Below are 15,518 nucleotides of genomic sequence, written 5' to 3' on the forward strand. Positions count from 1 at the left end.
TTACTGGCTTTAGTTGCTGCCTCTTTACTGACCTCTAACTTCCTAATCTGGTTCCCATCCCCCTGCCACATTAGTTTAAAACCTCCCAATACTGTTAGCAAAAGCACCCCCTAGGACATTGGTTCCAGTCCTGCCCAGGTGTGGACCATCCAATTTGATATGGTCCTACTGCCCCCAGAACCGGTTCCAATGACCCAAAAATCTGAACCCTCTCCCTCCTGTGCCATCTCTCAAGCCACGTATTCATTCTCAGTATTCTTGAATTTCTACTCTGACTGTCTCGTGGGACTGGCAGCAATCCTGAGATTACTACCTTTGAGGTCCTACTTTTTAACTTATCTCCTAACTCCCTAAATTCTGATTGTAGGACCTCATCCCGTTTTTTACCTAAATCGTTGGTGCCTATGTGCACCACGACAACTGGCTGTTCACCCTCCTCCTTCAGTATGTCCTGCAGCCGATCTGAGACATCCCTGACCCGTGCACCCGGGAGGCAACATACCATTTGGGAGTCTCGTTTTCGACCACAGAAACGTCTGTCTCTCCCCTTACGATTGAATCCCCTATGACTATAGCCTTGCCAATCTTTTTCCCGCCCTTCTGTGCAGCAGAGCCAGCCACGGTGCCATGAGCCTGGCTACTACTGCCTTCCCCTAGTGAGTCATCTCCCCCAACAGTATCCAAAACGGTATACCTGTTTTGGAGTGTGATGACCGCAGGAGATACCTGCACTGCCTTCCTGCTCTTTCTCTGCCTTTTGGTCACCCATTCCCAGTCTCCCTCACCAATCCTAATCTGCAGTGTGACCAACTCACTGAATGTGCTATCCATGACCTCCTCAGCATTGCAGATACTCCAAAGTGAGTCCATCCGCAGCTCCAGAGCCGTCATGCGGTCTAACAGGAGCTGCAGCTGGACACACTTCCCACACATGAAGAAGTCAGGGGCATCGGCCGCGTCCCTGAACTCCCACATTGAGCACGAGGAGCATAACACGGGTCTGGGATCCCCTGCCATTTTTACACTTTATCTTAACTGATTACAAATACAATATCAAACAATGAATAAGTGAAAGGAATAAAGATTTTACTTACCAATCACAATACTTACCAACACACAAAGAGTTAAATTTCTCTCAGCTACTTCTAATTGGAGCACTTGCTGTGATGTCACTCTTCAAATTTATCCCCAAAGACCCTGTGGCCGCCGTTTAAGCAGCAAAGCAGCTAGTTTAAATACTGACTGCTCGACTCTGTAGCTCCGCCCACTTCAACAGCTGAGTTCCCGCCGTAAAGACTTGAACCCGCAAAGCAGCTAGTTTAAATACTCACCGCTCGACTCTGTAGCTCCGCCCACTCCAACAGCTGAGTTCCCACTGAACAAAATGCTGGTTTGGCCAGCATTTATTACCCAATTAATATGTTGCTTCAGTATACACTAGAGAGAGGGACCTTGTCTCTAGTGAAAACAGTGTGAACCAGGTCAATAGGCTCAAACAGGTTGATATTAAGGAGGATGTGCTGGAAATTTTGAGAAGCATCAGGATAGATAAGTCCCCTGGGCAAGATGGGATATACCCAAGGCTACTACAGGAAGCGAGGGAGGAGATTGCTGTGCCGTTGGGGATGATCTTTGCATCCTCACTCTCCACTGGAGTAGTACCGGATGATTGAAGGGAGGCGAATGTTGCGCCCCTGTTCAAGAAAGGGAATAGGGAAATCCTTGGGAATTACAGACCCATCAGTCTTACGTCTGTGGTGAACAAAATATTGGAAAGGATTCTGAGAGATATGATTGATGGATATTTAGAAAAACATAGTTTGATTAAAGATAGTCAGCATGGCTTTGTGAGGGGCAGGTCATGCCTCACAAGCCTCATTGAATTCTTTGAGGATGTGACGAGACACATTGATGAAGGTCAGGCAGTGGATGTGGTGTATATGGAATTCAGTAAAGCATTTGATAAGGTTCCCATAGTAGGCTCATTCAGAAAGTTAGGGGGCCTGGGATACAGAGAAACTTGGCTGTCTGGGTACAGATTTAGCTGGCCGAAAGAAGATAGCGAGTGGTAGTGGATGGAAAGTATTCCGCCTGGAGGTCAGTGACCTCTTGTGTTGCCCTATTATGTATTCTCATGTATTTTCTTGAATTTTGTTTAATTCCCTTTTCTTCCATGTACTTAATGATCTGTTGAGCTGCTTGCAGAAAAATACTTTTCACTGTACCTCGGTACACGTGACAATAAACAAATCCAATCCAATCCAATCCAGTGGTGTCCCGCAGGAATCTGTTCTGGGATCTCTTCTATTTGTGGTTTTTATAAATGATTTGGATGAGGAAGTGGAAGGGTGGGTCAGCAAGTTTGCCGATGACACAAAGGTTGGTGGAGTTGTAGGTAGTGTTGAGGGCTGTTGAAGGTTACAACAGGACATTGACAGGATGCAGAGCTGGGCTGAGAAGTGGCAGATGGAGTTCAATCTTGATAAATGTGAAGTGATTCATTTTGGAAGGTTGAATTTGAATGCTGAATACAGGGTTAAAGGCAAGATTCTTGGAAGTGTGGAGGAACAGAGGGATCTTGGGGTCCACGTACATAGATCCGTCAAAGTTGCCACCCAGATTGATATGGTTGTTAAGAAGGCGTATGGTGTGTTGGCTTTCATTAACAGGGGGATTGAGTTTACGAGCTGTGAGGTTTTGCTGCAGCTTTATAAAGCCCTAGTTAGACCACATTTGGAATATTGTGTCCAGTTCTGGTCGCCTCATTATAGGAAGGATGGAGATGCTTGGAAGAGGGTACAGAGGAGAGTTACTAGGATGCTGCCTGGACTGGAGGGCATGTCTTATGAAGACAGGTTGAGGGAGCTAGGCCTTTTCTCACTAGTGGCTTTCTGGTGGCAGCCATGCGGTAGACTACCATGAACTTGGTGGCTCCAACGCAGAGATTTTGTTTTCTTATCTAAAGTCCCGATGGGATTTCAGGCCCGAAGTGCGGGTTCAGCATTGTGAAAATGCCGGCAGGTTTCTAGAGCATGAATTCAGCGGAAAGTGACGGAGGAAAATAAAAGGCAGTGGACAGAATGGGAGTTTTTGGAGAGCGGGGTCGAAGGCAGGATGACGGTGGGCTCAGAGCCTGTACTCCCGGCCCAAAGGTCTGTAGCCCAATTAGTGGACTTCTAAACCACACAATTTCCAAATAGAGGATTGAAACATCCAAAGACCTGGTAAGGGCCATTGACCCAATAAAAACAGCAGTGGAGAGGGTTGAGCAGCAGTTGGAGTCCCAGGGCACTTCGCTACAAAAAATGGAGGAGTCTGTCGCCGAACATGTGGACCGTTTGGATGTGATGGAAGCAGAGCTCTCACTGATTACCGGCAGTTTTAAAAAGGTACAGGATAAAGTGGACTAGCTGGGGAACCGAGAGCAATGTCCAGATAGTGGGTGTCCCCGAGGGGCTCGAAGGTTCACAATCTTCAGAGTATGGGCCACAGGTGCTGCGGAGGCTGGTAGGGGAGGAAGTTTTTAATCGTCCCCCAGAGGTGGATCACGCATTGAAGGTGCTGAGAAGGACACCAGAAGCAGGTGAACAACCAAGGACAATGGTGGTATGTCTGCATCAATTCCTGGACAAGGAAAAAAATCCTGTGATGGGATAGGCAGGGAAAGAAAAGCGCGTGGGAGGGGAGCATTATCAGGATATACCCCGATTGGGGCGTGGAACTGGCTAAACGCCGTGCCGGTTTTAATAAAGTCAAGGCAGTTCTCCACAAGGAAGGTGTGAAATTTGGTATGCTGTATCCAGCCCACTTGTGGATCACCTTCCGTAAACAGGAATACTTCTTGGACACCCCTGAGGAGGCAGATAAACTTCTTCAAGACCTTGTAAATATGTTAAACTGTTCAAATGTTCTTCTTCTGAGTTGTTGGGGACTGTATTGTTAGTTTCATTGTTGTGTATTCTAATACTGTTACTATGTTCCTCTCGGCTTCCTTCTTTGTTCTTTTGAGGTGGGACTGTGCTCACGAACTGGGTGGGAGGAGGTATCTACTTACTCAGGCACTTTCCTTTCTATTTGTCTGGGATCGGGTATAGGTGCTTTAGCAGGTTCAGAGTGGCTGTGGGCTTCGCATGGGGCCCACCACGCTGGCGTGAAAACCAGTAAACGGAAGAGATGTGGGGGACAAAATGGTGTGAGGAGGATAGGACTTCGTATATTTCTGTCTTTTGGTTTAAGTTTTGGGTGGGGAGGGTGGAGTTTGGCAGGGGGGTATGGAATAGCTGACGGTCTGAGTTTTATTAAGGTGCTGCGATCCGGGAGTAGATGGCAATGGAAGCCTGGCAGTGACCTCATTAGGTGCGGCCTGAATGGCCCTGTTAAAAGGTTGTGCATATTTGCTCATCTGAAGAGCCTGTGGGCGGACTTGATCTTTCTTTAGGAGACTCATTTGAAGATGGCAGACCAGACTAGACTGAGAAGAGGAAGGGCTGGCCAGGTGTATAACTCTAGTCTGGATATGAAGGCGAGAGGGGTTGCCGTAGTGATATGTAGAAGGTTGTACTTTTCAATGAAGAGGTTCATTGCGGATCCGAGTGGTAGATATGTGTTGGTAAGTGGGCGGTTGGAGGGCTCCCCAGTGGTACTGTGCAATATATATGCCCCGAATTGGGATGATATGGATTTTATGAGGCAGGTTTGTCCCTGATCTGGGACCTAGATTCGCACAGACTCATTTTGGGGGGGATTTTAATACTGTCTTGGATCCAGAGTTAGACCGATCAAGTTCCAGGTCTGGGAGGACATTGGTGATGGCTGGGGGAGCTGTTGAAATTCATGCAGCTCGGGAGGGGGGGTTGTTTGGGAGACCTATGGTGAGGGAGGGGAGGGGGGTGGTTTGGGAGGCCTATGGTGAGGGAGTTTTCCTTTTCTTCCCTTGTTCACAAATGTTATTCCCAAATAGAGTTTTTGTTTTGGAGAAGTCGCTGATTCCTGGAGTTGCGCAGACAGAGTACTCGTCGATCGTGATGTCTGATCACACCCCTGACTGGGTAGACCTGCGGGAGGAGAAACAGTCCACTTCCTTTTTTTTATAAATTTAGAATACCCAATTAATTTTTTTCCAATTAAGGGGCAATTTAGCGTGGCCAATCCACCTACCCTGTACAACCTTTGGGTTGTGGGGGCAAAATCCACACAAACACGGGAAGAATATGCGAACTCTACATGGACAGGGACCCAGAATCGAACCTGGGACCTTGGCGCCATGAGGCCGCAGTGCTAACCCCCTGCGCCACCATACTGCCCTTGAATCCGTCCACTTCTAGACGCCAGTGGGGATTAGACGTTGGTCTCTTCACAGATAAGGGATTATGTGAGAGATTGGAAGGTGTCATTCATAAGAACATAAGAACTAGGAGCAGGACTAGGCCATCTGGCCCCTCGAGCCCGCGCCACTATTCAATGAGATCATGGCTGATCTTTTGTGGACTCAGCTCCACTTTCCGGCCCAAACACCATAACCCTTAATCCCTTTATTATTCAAAAAACTATCTATCTTTATCTTAAAAACATTTAATCAAGGAGCCTCTACTGCTTCACTGGGCAAGGAATTCCATAGATTCACAACCCTTTGGGTGAAGAAGTTCCTCCTAAACTCAGTCCTAAATCTACTTCCCCTTATTTTGAGGCTATGCCCCCTAGTTCTGCTTTCACCCGCCAGTGGAAACAACCTGCCCGCATCTATCCTATCTATTCCCTTCATAATTTTATATGTTTCTATAAGATCCCCCCTCACCCTTCTAAATTCCAACGAGTACAGTCCCAGTCTACTCAACCTCTCCTCGTAATCCAACCCCTTCAGCTCTGGGATTAACCTAGTGAATCTCATTAGCTTGCCCATCACTACCTCCTTAGTGATAACAATCCTCTCAAGGTCCTCACCTGTGAAAGCCTCATTTCTATCAGTCACTGGCATGTTATTTATGTCTTCCACTGTGAAAACTGACCCAAAAAACCTGTTCAGTTCCTCAGCCATTTCCTCATCTCCCATTATTAAAACTCCCGTCTCATCCTCTAAAGGACCAATATTTACCTGAGCCACTCTTTCTTGTTTTATATATTTGTAGAAACTTTTACTATCTGTTTTTATATTCTGAGCAAGTTTACTCTCATAATCTATCTTTCCTTTCTTTATAGCTTTTTAGTAGCTTTCTATTGCCCCCTAAAGATTTCCCAGTCCTCTAGTCTCCCACTAATCTTTGCCACTTTGTATGCTTTCTCCTTCAATTTGATACTCTCCCTTATATCCTTGGATATCCACGGTCGATTTTCCCTCTTTCTACCGCCCTTCCTTTTTGTTGGTATAAACCTTTGCTGAGCACTGTGAAAAATCGCTTGGAAGGTTCTCCAGTGTTCCTCAACTGTTCCACCATAAAGTCTTTGCTCCTAGTCTACCTTAGCTAGTTCTTCTCTCATCCCAGTGTAATCTCCATTGTTTAAGCACAAAACACGAGTATTTGATTTCACCTTCTCACCCTCCATCTGTATTTTAAATTCCACCATATTGTGATCGCTCCTTCCGAGAGGATTCCTAACTATGAGATCATGAATCAATCCTGTCTCATTATACAGGACCAGATTTAAGACCGCTTGTTCCCTCGTAGGTTCCATTACATACTGTTCTCGGAAACTATCGCGGATACATTCCATAAACTCCTCCTCAAGGCTGCCTCAACCGAGCTGGTTAAACCAATCGACATGTAGATTAAAATCCCCCATAATAACTGCTGTACCATTTATATATGCATCCGTTATTTCTTTGTTTATTGCCTGCCCACCATAATATTACTATTTGGTGGCCTATAGACTACTCCTATCAGTGACTTTTTCGCCTTACTATTCCTGATTTCCACCCAAATGGATTCAACCTTATCCTCCATAGCACCGATGTCATCCCTTACTATTGCACGGATGTCATCCTTAAATAACAGAGCTACACCACCTCCCTTACCATCCACTCTGTCCTTCCAAATAGTTTGATACTCTCGGATATTTAACTCCCAGTCGTGACCATCCTTTAACCATGTTTCAGTAATGACCACTAAATCATAGTCATTCACGATGATTTGCGCCATCAAAAAAGTAAAGTACACTTATGTTGGCTTTTTTACCTCTGTTTTGAATCTTAACACCTCGATCAGTAAACTCTCCTAAGTTATATTTCCTCTTAACTTTTCTCCTAATTTTCCTTGTCGTTGAACCCATATCTTCATGTAACAACCTGCCGTGTCGCTTACAATTAATGTTTTTACTTCCCGTTTTATTCCTTTTAGTATTACTGGGTCTATTCACTGAGCTCCCCTCAGTCACTGTATCTTGTACTGTCACTCTTTTTGATTTTTGACCATGGCTTCTCTGCCTTACATTTTCCCCTTTACTGCCTTTTGTTTCTGTCCCCGTTTTACTACCTTCCAACTTCCTGCATCGGTTCCCATCCCCCTGCCACATTAGTTTGAACCCTCCCCAACATCTCTAGCAAACGCCCCCCCCAGGACATCGGTTCCAGTCCTGCCCAGGTGCAGACCATCCAGTTTATACTGGTTCCATCTCCCCCAGAACCGGTTCCAATGCCCCAGGAATTTGAATCCCTCCCTCTTGCACCATCTCTTGAGCCACGCATTCATCCTATCTATCCTGACATTCCTACTCTGACTAGCTCGTGGCACTGGTAGCAATCCTGAGATTACTACCATTGAGGTCCTACTTTTTAGTTTAACTCCTAACTCCCTGAATTTGTAATTATACAGATCAGAATGACACTGGTGAGCTCTCCGCCAGAGTGCCACGGATGGTACTGAAGACAGTGGTAAGGGGAGAACTTATTTTGATCAAGGCGCATAGGCTAAGGGTGGAGCGAAAAGAACAATCGAGATGGATGGAGGTGATCCTAGCAGTTGACCACAGATTCCTGGAATCATAGGATGAAGTACTGTTGAGGGAGCGTCAGAGGCTCCAGAAGGAGTTTAATTTGGTTATCTCAGAGAATGAGGTGAGATAGCTGCACAGAGCCAGTGGGTTCTTGTACAAACATTGGGAGAATTCTGGGAGGATGCCCGCCCACCAACTAAGGAAGCAGATGGTGGCTAGGGTTATAGGTGGACTTAGGGATGAGGGGGGAGAGGTGGTCATGGACCCTGTGGGGATTAACAAAATCTTTGCATCCTTCTAACGAAGGGTAAACCAATCAGAACCGCCATCAGGGTACAAGCTGAGAAGTAGATTCCTAGATGGGTTGGAGTTTCCGATGATGGGTCAGGCTAGGGCGCAAGGACTGGGGGTTCCGGTAGGTCTGCGGGAGCTGCTGGGATATGTGAATTTGATGCAGTCAGGGAAGGTCCCGAGACCGGACGGATCCCAGTCAAATTTTATAAATGTTTTGGTACGCTACTGGGTCTTTTGATGGTACGGATGTAGAATGAGGTGCTGGAAAGGGGCTCGCTTCCCCCGAACAATCGTAGCCCTCCATCTCTCTTATCCAAAAAAAGGCCAAAGATCCTGAGCAATGTGAATGTTACCATCCGATTTCCCTCCTGAATGTTGATGCAAAGCTTCTGGTCAAGATCTTGGCCACCCGTATTGAGGGTTGTGTGCCAGAAGTGTTTAGAGAGGATCTGGTTTAGCGCAGGGCTAAAGAGCTGGCTTTTAAAGCAGACAAAGGAAGGCCAGCAGCACGGTTCAATTCCCGGACCAGCATCCCCGAACAGGCGCCGGAATGTGGCGACTAGGCTTTCCACAGTAACTTCATTTGAAGCCTACTTGTGACAATAAGTGATTTTCATTTCTTTTTTTTTTCCATTTCAAACAGGCTTTGTAAAAGGCAGAGTGTTGGCACCTGATATTTGAAGGCTACTTGATATTATCATGATGCTCGCTGGAGGAAATGAGGTGGAGGTTCTGTTGTCAATGGATGCCAAGAAGGCATTCGACCGAGTAGAGTTTGACGTTTTGGAATGGTTTGGATTGGGGCAGGGATTTGGTTGAATTGCTATATTCAGCCCGAAGGCAAGCATCTCCATTAACGGGGTTACTTTACGGCAAAGAGTGAGATGTTCTTAATTGGCTCCACAGGATGGAAGGGGTGTTTGAGTCGGCTCCTGTTTCACCTGTCTAGAAAGTGCTTTCGCTATTTGGGAATTCAGATGGCGCGGGATTGGGCGCAACTTTACAAACTCAATCTGACATGCTTAGTAGAGGGGATGAAAGAGGAGTTCAAAAGGTGGGACAGTCTGCCTCAATCTTTGTCTGGGAGAGTCCAGAATATTAATGTGGTGATCCTGCTGAAGTTCTTTTTCGTTTTTCAGAACCTCCCAATCTTTCTGCCCAAATTCTTTTTGAGAAAGATTAATAGACTTGTCTTGGGCTTTGTGTGGGCGGCGAGGGTCCCTCGTATTGAATGAGTTTGTCTGGAGAGGAGGCCCTTCCTAATTTTCAATGTTACTACTGGGCTGCTAATATTGTTATGGTCCGAAGATGGTTGTTGGACCAAGGGCTGGTACAGTGTAGAATGGAGGAGCTCCGTGTAGACGGACTTCCTTAAGGGCTTTGGTTTCGGCTCCCCTTCCTTTCTTACCGGGTAGGTAGTCATCAAACCCAGTGGTGGTCTCCACTCTGAGGGTTTGGAACCATTGCTGATTACATTTTGGCTTGGAGGGCATATACAGGAAGGTTCCGATTAGTGGCAATCACTGATTCATTATAGCAAGCTTGGATGCCAGGTTTAAGGAATGGGACTGCTTGAGGTCCACTGCTTTGAGGACCTGTTCTTCGGTAGGAGGTTTGCAGACTTCACTGCGTTGGCGGAGGCCTATCAGATGCCCAGCGGTAATCAGTTTAGGTATCTCCAGATAAGGGCATTTTTGAGCAAGTAGTTGAGGTTCATTCCGGGGGGGGGAGGGTGTTGTGCCCCGGCTAGGCTGAGCTGTTTCTTCCCGGATGTGGCTGATCAATGTGCACGATCTGCCAGATCCCCTGCGAACCATGCTCACATTTTCTGGTCCTGTCCAAAACTAGGGAGTTTTCGAAGGGTGTTGCGGATGTACTGTCTTGAGTGGTAGGGGTAGTGGCCATGCCTTCTCCATGGATAGCTATCTTTGGTGTGTCTGAGGATCCTGCTGTCATGGTGGGAAAGGGGGAATAGTAATGTTGTTGATTGTTAAGGGGCGGGGGGGGGGGTTCATTATTTTGTTTTAATAAGAAATAAAGATTTTGTTTACTCTTTTTTATTGGGGGCATTGGCTTCATATTTGTATATATAGGGGACTCCTGTTTTATTGTATTGTTATAGAGTTATATGTATTGTTAATATGTTATGCGGTGTTTGTTGTTGTTTAATGTTATGGATTGTTCCTGTTTTTGTATTCTCTACATGCTTTGGATACGCCTTCAATAAATTATCTTTAAAAGATAATGACTGATCTGATTGTTGCCTCAACTCCACATTTTGCCAACTCCCTGTGACTTCCTGATGTCAAGAACACAAAAACTTAAGAAGTAGGAGTAGACCATCGGACCTTCTCCGCCACTCAATAGGATCATGGCTGATCTTTGGCTTCAACCCAATGTTCCTGCCTGGCACTCACCTCTGCTTTCAAAATACTTTAAGAAGTCTCGCAGCACCAGGTTCAAGTCCAACAGGTTTATTTGAAATCACAAGCTGTCGGAGTGCAGCTCCTTCATCAGGTGACTTCACCTGTTGGACCTGGTGTTCTGAGACTTCTTATTGTGACCCCAGTCCAATGCTGGCATCTCCACTTCAAAATACTTGTTGGCCCTGCCTCCACCACTCTCTGGGAAATAGAGTTCCAAAGATTTACGACCCTCCAAGAGAAAATAAATCTTCTCATCTCTGTCTTAAATGGGAGACTCCTTATTTTTAAACTGTAAACTCTAGATCTAGTCTCTCCCACAAGAGGAAACATCCTTTTCGAGTCCACCTGGCAAGTTCCCCCAGGATCTTTATATGTTTCACTAAGATCACCTCTCAATCTTCTAAACTCCAATGGATACAGGCCCCACCTGTCAACCTTTTCTCCTAAGATCACGGATATCAGTCGAATGAATCTTCTCTAAAATGCTTCTGACATATTTATATCTTTTCTTAAATATGGAGACCAAAATTATACAGTATCATAGATGTGATTTCACCAATGTCCTGTACAGCTGTAGGAAATATGGACGGCACGACAGCACAGTGGTTAGCACTGCTGTTTCACAGCGCCAGGGACCCGAGTTCGATTCCTGGCTTGGGTTACTGTCTGTGCGGGGTCTGCACGTTCTCCCCGTGTCTGCGTGGGTTTCCTCTGGGAGCTCCCGTTTCCTCCCTCAAGTCCCAAAAGGCGTGCTTGTTACGTGAATTGGACATTCTGAGTTCTCCCTCAGTGTACCAGAACAGGGGTTGGAGTGTGGGGATCAGGGGCTTTTCACAATAACCTCATTGCAGTGTTAATGTAAGCCTACTTCTGACAATAAAGATTATTGTCACTGTTTTTATATTTCATTCCCTTTGCAATGAACAACAACTTTCCATTACCTTCCTAATCTCACAAGATGACACTGGAGCATGGCGACTCTCTGCGAGCTCTCCCCAACAGATCCACTTTTTACTTATCTGACAATCACTCTAATCTTTTCCCTATTATGTATTTTCTTTTATTTCCTTTTCTTTTCACGTACTTAATGATCTGTTGAGCTGCTTGCACTAAAATACTTTTCACTGTACCTTGGTACACGTGACAATAAACAAAATCCTAATCACTTGCTGTATCTGCAGATTAACTTTTCTTGATTCATGTACCAGGCCACCCGGATCCCTCTGTATCTCAGAATTCTGCAATCTCTCTCCATTTAAATAATATGGTGCTTTTTTATTCTTCCTGGACAAGTTCACATTTTCCACATTAAATTCCATCTGCAAAATTTCTGCTTACCTACTTAACCTATCTATGCTCCTTTGCAGACTTGTTTGGCTACTTAAGTAATTTGTATAAAGTGTAAATAGTTGGGGCCCCAGCACTGATCCTTGCGGTACTCCACTCATCACATCTTGTCAACCTGAAAATGACCTATTTATTTCTGCTCTCTGCATCCTGCTAGCCAACATACCTTCTATCCACGCTAATGTTATCCCCTACACCAAGGGCTCCTATTTTCCACTATAATCTTTGATATGGCGACATGTAAAGTGTCTTCTGGAAATCTAAGTACAGCACGTCCACAGGTTCCACGTTATCCACGCATTGCAGCATCTACCTGTAAACCTCTTTCCCCCCCCCCCTCACTGTTCAAGGCTCCGACGCTCCTTGAAGGTGGAACAGCGATTTACTTGTACTTCTTTCAATTTCATATACTGTATTTGTTGGTGTGGTCTGCACCTGGGAGACCTAACCCAGATTGGATGACCATTTTGTGGAACACCTCTCTTCAGTTTGTAAGCATGATCAAGCGCTTTACAGCCTTCAGAACTCAACCATCAGCTCAACATTTTCTGATCTCAGTCTCTACCCCCACTTCAGCCACAGCTGGTGATTCGGCCATTTCCACTCACATCTCTGCTGGAACCACCTTTTGTTTATTTTCTTGTCCAATTACCACACCCTTTCGCTTTGTATCTTTACCCCTTTTTTCATTTAATCTCTCCTGTCTCCCCCTCCCCTTCCCCTCTATTTGCTTAATACCTGTTACATCTCTAACATTTCCAAGTTCTGATGAAAACCCTTCAAACAGATTAGCTCTGTCCCCCTCTCCACAGTCTTTTTCTAGTTTTAGTTTCCACCAGGCGTGGCCATTGATCTTACAGTTGGGGTGGAGCTTTCAAAGTGGAATACTGTTTTGCCAAGATTCGTTGGGAAGAGGTGTAGACATTTTTTTTTAAATTTAGAGTACCCAATTCTTTTTTTTCCAATTAGCGGGAAATTAGCGTGGCCAATCCACCAAACCAGTACATCTTTGGGTCGTTGGGGTGAGACCCACGCAGACACAGGGAGAATGTGCAAACCCCACACAGACAGTGACCCAAGACCAGGATCGAACCCGGGTCCTCAGCGGCATGAGGCAGCCGTGGCTAACCACTGCGCCACCGTGCCACCTTCCCAGGGCATTTTGTTAACAAGTGAAGACCTGGGTCACTTGCGCCCCCTCAATTTCCAGACACACGCCATAGATGTGACGCTGCTATGGTGCACAGTCCCAGGAAATTCTGCCCCCCCCCCCCCCCCGTAATATGTTCCATCGGTACCCTTTCTCCCAAACTGATTCCCACCGCCGCTCTGAAGTCTACCATATGGTGGGGAGAGAATGCAAAGAGGCTGATTCTTCCTTTTATTTTGTTTGGCTTTCCCTGTAAGATTGTTCATGTGATGCCCTCCCGCAGTGTCGGAGACAAGATTTAGTCACTGCTGCAACATCTCCAAACACAGATGTCCCTTTGCAATGACCGCAGCCACACAGTAATACAAATTGTGATACCTCGCCGCGTGTATAATCCCTGACTTCCACCCACGCCACCGTGACAAGGTGGTCTGAGATGGGGCATCCCTCTATCACAACATTCTCAATGTCATTAATTATGTACAGTAACGCCGGCGCCTCCACACCATTAATTATGTAAAGCTGTATCTGAAAGCTGAGGGCGAGCGATAACCCCACTAGCACCTCCCAGTATCTCTCAGGAAGCTGCCCATTGAGACAGCAACAACACCTCAAGTGCTTATCGGGGCGGATTGTGCGCACCCAGTTTCTGAGTGTGACCTGTAATAACCTGAGCATCCATTTGCATATCCCCCCCCCCCCCCCCCCCCCCAAAGCATTTATTTCCCTTGGATACAAAGTGACCAGCATCCCCGCGGCTCAGTGCAAGGAACAGAATCGTTTTGAATCCTTTCCAGTCCCTCACCTCCGGCGGTGTCCAGCCCAGTTGCTGCCCTTTTTTGTTTTGCTCCCTCACAGGGCCCTGCAGTGCAAAGTCGAGGTTTATGTTTGAAGAGCAGTGGTCGATTTCCCCGGACTAGCTACAGCAGAGAAATGAAACTGACAATGTGTAATCGCAACAATAGGAAATAAGCAAGACCTTCACTTGCCCCAGTGTTGAGAGAATCTGTTATTAGGATACCCTCGATCTATTAAAAACCTGTGACTCCTCGGCCGGCCGCAGTGCAGACCCCCCTGTCCCTTACCTTGCTGAGAGTTTCAGCCTGTTTGGGGCTCAGGTCGCCGACCCTTCCGCTCATCGCAGCTGATCTGACAGAATGGCGCTCCGCTCCGCCTCGCCCCTGACGCCTAGCAAACGCCTCTCTCTCTCTCTCTCTCCTACAGCATCCCTCCCTCTGCTGGCCTGACATATATACAGGGCCGTGTATCCGTTTGTATGACAACGTGCTCTTTTTCACACCATGAACACAGCGCAATGCCACTTTGAATGATGCTGGCTTTAAAATTACAATTGCGCCATCGAGTACAAAGGCTTCCCATTTGAATCGATCGTCTCCATTTCAAAAAAGTATCCGAACTGACTAAATTGTAACCGTCCTGTTGAATTACTTGGGCTCAAGGGCCAGTTTCCAGATAATTAATATCCTGACAATAGCCAAATCGACTTCTTCGCCATCCTTCGCAACCTGTTCACTTCATCTGTGTTCGCAGTATGCTCAATGAATAAACTGCATTTTCCAACAGCTAAACATCAGGAAAAAGCGAAGCCACAGTACCTGCAATAAACTCTATACCCTCCCCCCCCCCCCCACTCCATTATCCTCCCCAGTTTCAAACTGAACTAGACTGTTTACAATCTCAATATTCTACACACCCCAAGCTGATTTCCCAGCTGATTTCCCAGCCCCATATTCTCACTATCACAAAAACTGCAAATCTCCCCTCCATAAAATTGCCTGCCTCCGCCTCAGCTCTGCCCATCAATCGTTGAAAACATCACCTCCAGGCCAAACTATTCAAATGTTCTCCTATATCTGCTTCCCACCCTGCACCCTCTATAAAGTTCAGTAAGAAGTCTGACAACACCAGGTTAACGTCCAATAGGTTCGCTTTCAGAGCGCAGCTCCTTCCTCAGGCGAATGAAGAGGTGGGTTCCACAAACACATATATGGACAAAGTCAATGATGCAAGATGATACTTTGAATCCAACTTTTTGCAGGTAATTAAGTCTTTACCGGTCCAGACGGTGCGGCTGAAGAGAGGGATAATCACAGGTTAAAGAGGTGTGAATTGTCTCAAGCCAGGACAGTTGGTAGGATTTTGCAAGCCTAGGCCAGGTGGTGGGTTGGTGGGTGGTGAATGTAGTGCAACATAAATCCAAGATCCTGATTGAGGCTGTACTCATGTGTGCGGAACTTGGCTATCAATTTCTGCTCAGCGATTCTACATTGTCACACGTCCTGAAGGCCGCCTTGGGAACACTTACCCAAAGACCAGAGGCTGATCGCCCTTGACTGCTAAAGTGTTCCCCAACT

The 15,518-nt window shown here is 46.3% G+C and overlaps 1 protein-coding gene across 1 annotated transcript in view; it reads right to left on the reverse strand.

Moving 5' to 3' along the window:
- The window catches only part of LOC119957181 (SEC14-like protein 2), a 122,701-nt gene extending 108,323 nt beyond the window's left edge, over positions 1-14,378 (reverse strand). Inside the window, exon 1 of the mRNA XM_038785021.1 lies at positions 14,229-14,378. Within this exon, the coding sequence (XP_038640949.1) occupies positions 14,229-14,282 (54 nt within the window). The 5' untranslated portion in view covers positions 14,283-14,378. The remainder of the gene's footprint in view (positions 1-14,228) is intronic.
- Positions 14,379-15,518: the final 1,140 nt, after the last annotated feature.

This window comes from Scyliorhinus canicula, chromosome 1 (assembly GCF_902713615.1).
Source record: "Scyliorhinus canicula chromosome 1, sScyCan1.1, whole genome shotgun sequence".
NCBI classification, from domain to species: Eukaryota; Metazoa; Chordata; class Chondrichthyes; order Carcharhiniformes; family Scyliorhinidae; genus Scyliorhinus; species Scyliorhinus canicula.